Here is a 10,014-nt window from a genome sequence, read left to right on the forward strand (position 1 = left end):
ATAAAATTTAAATGTCATTAGTAACATTATTATATTAAAACAAAAATTATATTATACAACATAAATGTAAACCTGGTACGGTTATTTCTTAATTAGCTACAACATGTTATTACAACGTGTTAATGTTTTTTATTATTCCCTTCTATACATAACATGTTTAGACCACATTGCTTAGTTTCACGGCGATTTAAATATCTAGATACAACCCAAACCCAAACGAATTTAACTAAACCTAGCATGAGAACCAAAACAAACCGATTTAATCACTATTCCAATAACAAATTTCTAATTTAGTTTATTCTTAAGTATTGGCTGCTTGCATCTGAAGACTTTCAAAATCTTTATTCCCTCTTATGTTGTTTTTCCTGAAACAAGAAAACGGCATGTCATCGGTAATAGACTAAAAGATGCGGAGAAATATGTTTAAACGTAAAAGTAAAGAACCTAGCGTCGCTAGTGGGAACCACGCTTAAGTACTGTTCTTACCTCGTAATCATTTCAGCTTCTTCTATAGTCTGCGGAAGTGGCACATTTAGAGTTTCAGGCAGAAGTAGTGCCACCAGTCCAGAAGTCACTGACGTAAAACTGAACGCCACCAGTGGCAGAGGTGCCCATACTTTTTCGAGAAAAAAAATCTGAGGGGCAATCATCCCAGCCACTCGTGAAAAGAGGGAGCATATTCCTAAACCGGTGGTCCTGTAAACACGTATACAATTACGTTTCAGTCAATATGTGACATGTATTGACACAAGTTACAATGGCAGCAAAAGAAGCGGGTGCTTGTTATTTTGTATTTTACAGACCATTTACACAGACCAGACAACATTCATGAACATATTAATATTATTTTACGAACTTATCATATAGTATTACTGTAAAGTAAATATATTTAACTTGCCTAATGTTCGTTGGAAAAAGTTCAACAGTATATATATAAACAATTCCAAATGCAGATGTAATAAAAAACTTGCCAATCATTGCTAAAGATGTTCTGAAAGCCACCAGTGTTACCGCTGAAAATGTACAAACATAATTATTATTACTCTAAAATGGCCTCATAAAAGCAACACGTTGCTCATTAATAATTGAAAATTCGAATCGACCCGATTGAAAAATACATTGTTAAAAATAATTAGTTTAGTAATAATTGTAGCATATCAAAACAGAAGGTCGAATTCTTATTGTCAGTATATAGTACCGTATGCTGGATTATAATCCAACACACTAATTTATTTGGAATTCATTGTTGATTCAATTCAGTATAATTGAACCCCACCCCAAACTTTCGTACCCAGGCAATCATGGACTAGTACAAAGTACACAGTACCATAAGACGCAACCACCAACCACCATATTTGGGAAGGTTGTGACTGTCCATTTGAGGTTCACACGACATGAGATTTTCAAATGTACAGCTTCCATTAAAGATGTATTGTCCTCCAAAAACATGAAAAATAATAAATAATAAAATCAGACTTTAAATAGTTCATTTTGCAGTTTTAATAAAGTTATTCACTTCTGTAAAAAAAAAATCAAAATAAAAAATTATTTCACTTATAAAGAGACAAAAAAACCGTTTAATTTTAACCAAAAACCATTACCTGACAGACAATTTAAGAATTTTTTGCTTTAAATAACATTTTTTCAGGTAAATCTGTTTTGCTCAAAGTGAATAACATTACAATAAAATGGCATATTCAACAAAAAATGTGAAACAATTTTTTTTTTTAGGGGGACAATATATCTTTAAGCACAACGTTCTACAAACAATGGCAAACTGAGTTTCCAAACAAAAGTTTTTTTACATCAAACGCGCTCTGGTGTTACTTGACAGACTTGAAAAGTTTCAATAGAGCATGCGCATCGATGTGGACCGAATCTAGACTTACGAATCCATATATTGATGAAACAAGCAACACCACCAGCAACAAGGGTACCTGCTAGTGAACATCGTCTGCCCAGCTTCTGAATAAAGAACCAAGTGAACAGGTAGGCCAACAACTCGGTAACACCACCCAAGAAAGTTCCAATGTATACGTCGACGTTTAGACCCTCAACACCATACGTCAAACCATAGTAGGCAAGGTTAACGGCAAACCTATTTTAAACATTAGTTTAAGCAAAATTTAGTTTTAGTTGAATCTATCAAAAACATATATCTGATGTGGCTGTAATGACATTACACTTTTACCTTTTTAACTTTTTCGGTCACAGAGTTTTAGAGCGGAATACATGAAAATAGTTTTAATACACAAATAAACAAGAAATGTGTCGTACCAACTGTATGTGATGTAAACAGTTTTTCTTCTCATCTGTGGATATCGAAGTATAATCAACGGACTAGTCTTGGTACTTTCACTTGAATCCTATAATAAATATTCATGCGTTTTACGTTACATTTTGTTTTATGTTACGCTCATAATCTTTGGTTCTTGTTCATTCCGTGTTTACGGTATGAACGCGTCTTAGACTCTGCTAATAAGATGACATTTTGTCAGCGAAATAAATATGTCAACTTACACATCCAACTTCTAAATTGTCCAATATGTCATCCGGTAAATCTCCAACTTTATTTCTTTTTGCAATTTTTTGAATAACAAGTTTTGCTTCTTCAGTTCTCCCTTTGGCAAGAAGCCACCGAGGTGACTCTGGAATAAAACTGTAAAAATGATCAAATTAGGTTATAAATGAATTACTATATTACCTATCAGCCATACAAATATTATAATACCAACTTTGTTTGACCATTTTTTAATATTTATACGAAATTGTTACCATAAGTGAATTAATTAACAGAGCTAATAATCACATGTTGCTCCCTAAACAAAGTCTTAAGTTTTTCGGATTTGAGTTGTTTTTGTTTTTTTCATAAGAAAAAAACCATTTTACACGATTTTAACATTATGACCCTACTGTACTATAGAAAAGGCTACAGCTTCAACAGCTAATTATATTTCCTGTTTACATTCATTTTAAGCTTTCCGTTTTTAATTTATAAAATACAATTATAATATATTGGTTCTTACAAGTAAAGCAACAGCAGAGGGGAAAGGGAAATGCTGAAAGTCATGAGAAGCTTGTCCCGTGATCTAATGAAATAAGCAATCGGAGCTAACATCATTATGCCAAAGCACCAATAGATAGTCACAATGGTAGACATCATGGCTCGTCTAGATGGAGCAACTAATTCCGTAACTGAAAATAATAACAGAGAAAAAAACAATATTTAAATATAAATTGTCTGTATGGTATTACATTATCGGGACAGTTTACGAAATATATTGGAAATGTTCATTGTATGCCCGTGACGAAAATTATATTATGTTTGAAACTTTAACATTTAACATTAAAATATGATTATATTATTTACCAATTTAGCTTGAAAGGTCGCGACATTTACAGCGTGTTGTTTTACCAGGCATGATACTGGAGCAGGGAGACAAACCTAGGCCCCATGCATATTGCCCTTGCATGCACATAATGCATTAACATGATGTCAATCGAAAGCTCCTTCATTATGTCGTTCTATTTTTTTTTCTGTCTCAAGTCTCAATTTTGCGTGAATGTTTAGTACACTGTGCAGTATTATACCTATTATCAGCTCTGAATATACCATTTTAATTGTATTTGTTAAGTTGGTCAATGGTTTAAAATATGAATTTTAATGATCTTTAATAAAATATTATCCTACCGTAAGTGAAGACTGAAAAATATATCCCAATATTACATATTCCGGTCAGGAAGCGGAAACTCGCATACATCACATATGATTTCGACAGACTGCATAACATCGAGAATGATAAAGACAATGCAAAGCCTAAAAACACTCCTTTTCTTCTTCCTAGACTAACAATTGAAATTTATAAAATGTAAGTAGTGTAACAAAATGCAGCAGTCGAAGAGTACGGTACTTATAAGTTTGAACTACACTCAAACATGGATTAAGGAATAGACTCAAAATCGCATATAATTAGAAGACTCGCTGAAAATCGCGAAAACCATTATTTAAACAAGAGCAATCCGAGAGTTGCAACATCCACCAGGAGTAACAGGTATCAAGAATCGTGATAAACATTCTTCTTGTATAGTTACGGCCTAATATTAGTAAAATAATAAAAAGTGGTCTAGAATTGTTATCCTGGTCCGGATTGCTTCCAAAATTGAATGGCATGATACTATTATGAAGGTACCGAATTCTTTCATTTATTTAAAACTTACAAATCACAAAGAAGTCCGAATAGAATAGAACCAACAAAGAAGCCTGCTAGGTACAAGGATGACGCCAACGACACCAAATAACTTTCTTCACACACCAGGTCAAACTACCAAAATATAATGCATATTATATAAATATTTATTGTTGACACTAATTGTTAGGATGTATTGGAACAATTCCTGAAATATAGGTAACAATGATTTTAGAATGATTGAAAATGTTCATCTGGTTTGAAGATACGATATTTAAAAAAACTATTTTGACAAACCAAAATTAGTTACTGACTTGACTGACAGTTTCAGTGCTCCTTTCACGAACTGTCAGTCAGGTCAGTAACTAATTTTGGTTTGTCAAAATAGATTTTTAAAATAACGGTTTTAGATGTTGTATATTATAACATAATGTGTGCTGAAAAGGCCGGAAAGTATAGAGGCCTACTGTTGTGCTCGTTCATATATCAAGGAAGAGTTAATTACACTCTTCCCTGCTCATACAATGATATCATTTTGAAAGATTGAAACCTAGCCTAGCCTCTAACTAAATCAGTTTTAATAGATGTTTATCTAAGGTTTTTTTACAAAGTATTCACCACGAGCTAAACTTTAATGTTCATATACACAATGACAGTTTTGAATATGAGGTACTCCAACGCAACCGTTTCTAAAATCTAAAACTAATCTCTATTTCTACACAATAGAGCATGCATTATGGGAGACACAGTGACTTCAACCAGTCTTTATGCCAATAGTTTATATTGTAATAACTTATCAGTTTGTATATTAATACATACGCCATATGGGCTAGTATGTTATTTCTATAGTTTCGACCAGCATAATGATAAAACAATAACATACAAGCCAACTTAGTGTGTGCAAAAAAACAATGTTGACATTCATTTATATCTACAACATTCAACAACAATATTCAACATTATATCTATTTAATGTATTTATGGTGTTATTTATCTATCCATAATCCTCCTTTCTTGAGTTTTGTCCTACCTCTTGACGAACACAAAATAAACAATCTTACCTCAGACACAATAGTGGAATCATACCGTGATCGATCGTAAGCCCATCCATGTTCACAATCAATCAGTTCAGTCGTATCATTTGCATACATTTTACATTGTGCTTCATTGATTAATAGTGTCCCCTCATCATCTGGTGGAAGACTCATGCTATCGTTTGTATTCCAGCAATCACCGAGATAAAGTTCGCTACAATTAGCTTCATATGGAGACTTGCAATGGTGATCCATAGTCCCACTGATAAACACGGTTGATAGTAAACGAATTCAAAAATATAAGACAGCATATTGACAATGTCACCAGTTTGTGATAGAGACCATATTCACCAATGTATTTAAAGACGTTATCAAACTTCATAGTGTTATTAGATTGGTACTTATTCAACAACCAATCCTGACGCTACTGATCTCTGGATAGGATTTGTTCTATTGTGTGTAGGCTACAGTTGTTACAAATGTTAGTTATTAACATAACACAAGACTATATAGAATACCATTAAATGTATCACCGCGCAATTCCTCGTTCAAGTTTAACTGTTTTGAAAACAGCTCCTGCGAGTCTCATGGGCTCAACACCGCACATTAGTATTGTATGCACCATGGTGAACGGACGTGCCTAAACGTGCACGGATACCAAGATTATCAATCTGCTTCAAGAAAAGCTTAATGTCAGCGTTGGAATTGCCGACATAGATAGAACTCATAGACTAGGACAAAGTAAGGGCTCAGACGCTAAACAAACCTAGACGTGTTATCATTAAATTCTCAAACTACAACAAAAGAAGAGAAGTATTTAATGCAAAAAACAATTTGGTGGATACTTCATACATGAGCATCTGACCCTGAAACACTCGGAGTAGTATTACGAGCCATAAAAACCAAATATGCGAAGTACATTAAATCATGTATTTCCATGATTAAATCTACATGGACACTTGGCGGCAAGATTTTATTCTTACCAACGGCATAAAAAAACTTACCATCAGTAATCAACTAGATCAATCTCGGAACCTAAACGATTTAAAAGCTTGAACTAGAAATTAATAACAATGACATTCTATAACTAACAGTGTGAGCTGGTTGACCTTTAAATAAGGCTATACAATTTATTTTGTTTTTACAAGTCTTTTTTTATGTTTCACCTTTTTTTTTTTTTATGCCTTACAGAAATGTACTTGATTATTTAGACCCAAACATGGATATGCAAGTAATCATGTCAAGTTGTTCCTACATTATAAATTATATGTTCTTTATATGACAAACCCATAGATAAGCAAAATATAGCTAATGTGAGTGTGATGTTTGTAATAATTCTGTGCATGCTCACTGTCTTCCCGGATATACTGACTGGATTTGCATATCATGTATCAACTGTTTATTTCCTTTCAATAAACTCTCAGATGATGATTTTCGATGTACAAAACCCCAATATCTCCCCTTTATATCTTGATATTACTCGGCTTAACTCAACAAATACTAGCCTAATAGATTCTGTTCTGTTGGTGTTTTAAGTAAATTAAAATATATTCTTCCATACAATATTTTATTTTTGCTTTACAACACTCTATTCTACCATACTCCTACTGTAATATTGCTTGGGCTTCAATTTCTAACAACATTTTGCAGACTAATCCTAGGAATAGTCCATTGAACATCAAAAATTCACTGTCTCTTTAAGCTTCAAAAGAAGGCTCTAAGGATTTGCACGGGAGAATCCCCAAGATCCCATACAAAGCAATTATTCCATCAGCTAAACACTTTAAACATATTCAATATTAACAAACTGCAAACGCTTGTATTTATGTTTCGTGTTATTAATAACCAACTCTCTTCTCATTTTAAAGGAAATTTAAAGTAATAAATTATAGTTTAGGCCTATACACAACACAAGTACTTTCTTTTAACTAAGGATGTGGTATATAAATGGGGTAGATTTCAGAGTAATAGAAGTGTTAGGATGAATGGTATATTGTTTCTAAAGGTAATTAAAGCGTGAATGTTAGTCAAGGGAGACACTTTATCAAAGTTCCAACCACAGTAATTTACAATGTATTTCTATAGACCAACGGGTATATCTAATAGTGGAACCACAAAAATGTAGGATAGGCTAATTTCTAATTGGCAACCAATGGGAATTCAGAGTGTTTTTAGTTCTTTACTAAGAGCACACTTCGATGTTAAATTAGCCGTTCGATAGTTGTACAAACTTTTCAATCTTCCCACCCAACCATCCCCCGGCATCATCCAACACCTAGCTCAACACAGGAGCTACTCATATGTTACTCATGTTATTCGCTCATTTGGCTGGTATAATTCCACAATTTACCTAACGGATGTCACATCCTTACCGATATACTTAATAACAACCATTTGATTTACTGGCTCCTGTGACAACACACTGAACCTTTAATACAGCGATGTCATATGAGTGGTAGCCCCCAAGAGGCCAAAATGTAGTTTATTATTAAGCTTTGGTAGTATTTAGCATTGCTTGTACAGTATCAGTAGAAATAAATAATATTTATTGTTAAATATGTATACTCTGAATAAACTGTGTAAACTCATTGTTTACAATGGTTAGAGTCAGGTTCATTCTTATAACACCAGGTCATCTACCCGGAAACATTTTATTTATGAAAAGTACACTACAGCTCTCAGGAAAAATTCTTTCATTTTAACGGACCATTTTTATGGAATAATTTAACTTTAAACATTAAATTATCACCGACCTTACTTTCAATACAAAATAATAATCCATCAATATTCTTTAGATAGTTAATAATTTGCTCCTATGGAATTTATATCCTACTTTTCCTTCTATTGATATTCAACCAAATCTTTGTTGTTCTTTTTTTTTAGAAAGCAATTGTACGTTCATGTACAATGTGATGTATTTTGGAATACTCAGCCTTAAAGCCCTGTTTGGCTTATTAGATTTTCCACACATAAACAAATAATTAGCCAGATTTTTTATTTTTCTTTGTCAATAAAATGAATGAATGAAAAAATGATAGCATAAGAGAGGAGCTTGGTGTATCAAATGATTGGTTGCTGCAGTGTGTTAAAAAGCAGAAATTGTGCTATTTTGGTTACATTAAACGGATGTACGATGGAATGGAGAAGACAGTGTTGAAGGCTTATATTCCAGGGAAGAGAAGAAGAGGAAGACCAAGATGCAAATGGAAAGACTATAACAGATGTGTTTGAATCTATGGAGCAAGCAAGTAGGATGACAGAAGACAGGAGATGATTTCAGAGTAGTGTTAGAGAAGCTTTCTTTTTTCGCGTGTGAAAATCTCCTCTTGAGGATGAAGTCTTTCACATGATTGTTGTCCGTAGTTAAAAAAAGGCCTAATGCAAAACCTTTCGATAATTCAGAGCTCACTTGTAATCAAGCTATATAAATATTAAATGAAATTATAAATATATGAAAAAAAAACAATGCTGATACTTCTGATTTTCGTGATCGTTACACCACACACAGTGCCCAGCAGACGCTAACCCCACTGTTCATTCTGTAGAATAGATATCATGTTCGAAAAGGATGACACAATTTAGTTTGTCGTTAAAGTTAGACTGAAAGATGAACAAACTTTCGTTTCGGAAAAGACTTCGAGATGTAAATTTGAAGTATTTATTATTATTATATATTTCTGGCGAGTCGAAGATTTAAAGAAAGTCTAAAAATGTGAAATTGTAAGTAATTCATTGTATAGATTCTACTTTATTTCTCCGTTTATGTTATTTAAATTATTTTTTTTAATACTATTTCTAAAATTAAAAATAAAATTAAAATGTCATTAGTAACATTATTATATTAAAACAAAAATTATATTATATAACATAAATGTAAACCTGGTAGGGTTATTTCTTAATTAGCTACAACATGTTATTACAACGTGTTAATGTTTTTTATTTGACATATTCCCTTCTATACATAACATGTTTAGACCACATTGCTTAGTTTCACGGCGATTTAAATATCTAGATACAACCCAAACCCAAACGAATTTAACTAAACCTGGCATGAGAACCAAAACAAACCGATTTAATCACTATTCCAATAACAAATTTCTAATTTAGTTTATTCTTAAGTATTGGCTGCTTGCATCTGAAGACTTTCAAAATCTTTATTCCCTCTTATGTTGTTTTTCCTGAAACAAGAAAACGGCGTGTCATCGGTAATAGACTAAAAGATGCGGAGAAATATGTTTAAACGTAAAAGTAAAGAACCTAGCGTCGCTAGTGGGAACCACGCTTAAGTACTGTTCTTACCTCGTAATCATTTCAGCTTCTTCTATAGTCTGCGGAAGTGGCACATTTAGAGTTTCAGGCAGAAGTAGTGCCACCAGTCCAGAAGTCACTGACGTCAAACTGAACGCCACCAGTGGCAGAGGTGCCCATACTTTTTCGAGAAAAAGAATCTGAGGGGCAAGCATCCCAGCCACTCGTGAAAAGAGGGAGCATATTCCTAAACCGGTGGTCCTGTAAACACGTATACAATTACGTTTCAGTCAATATGTGGCATGTATTGACACAAGTTACAATGGCAGCAAAAGAAGCGGGTGCTTGTTATTTTGTATTTTACAGACCATTTACACAGACCAGACAACATTCAGGAACATATTAATATTATTTTACGAACTTATCATATAGTATTACTGTAAAGTAAATGTATTTAACTTGCCTAATGTTCGTTGGAAAAAGTTCAACAGTATATATATAAACAATTCCAAATGCAGATGTAATAAAAAACTTGCCAATCATTG

General features: G+C 33.1%; 1 protein-coding gene across 1 annotated transcript; it reads right to left on the bottom strand.

Moving 5' to 3' along the window:
• Positions 1–301: 301 nt before the first annotated feature.
• Positions 302–5,476, bottom strand: LOC144834737 (organic cation transporter protein-like). The gene is made up of 7 exons (XM_078689647.1): positions 5,249–5,476; positions 4,219–4,322; positions 2,521–2,659; positions 2,278–2,366; positions 1,890–2,098; positions 487–616; positions 302–365 (listed from the first exon to the last, which is right to left on the bottom strand). The coding sequence occupies exons 1-7, from the start codon at positions 5,474–5,476 to the stop codon at positions 302–304; spliced, it is 963 nt and encodes a 320-aa protein (XP_078545773.1).
• Between the last annotated feature and the right edge of the window lie 4,538 nt (positions 5,477–10,014).

The sequence above is a fragment of the Antedon bifida genome, chromosome 1 (assembly GCF_963402885.1).
Source record: "Antedon bifida chromosome 1, ecAntBifi1.1, whole genome shotgun sequence".
NCBI classification, from domain to species: Eukaryota; Metazoa; Echinodermata; class Crinoidea; order Comatulida; family Antedonidae; genus Antedon; species Antedon bifida.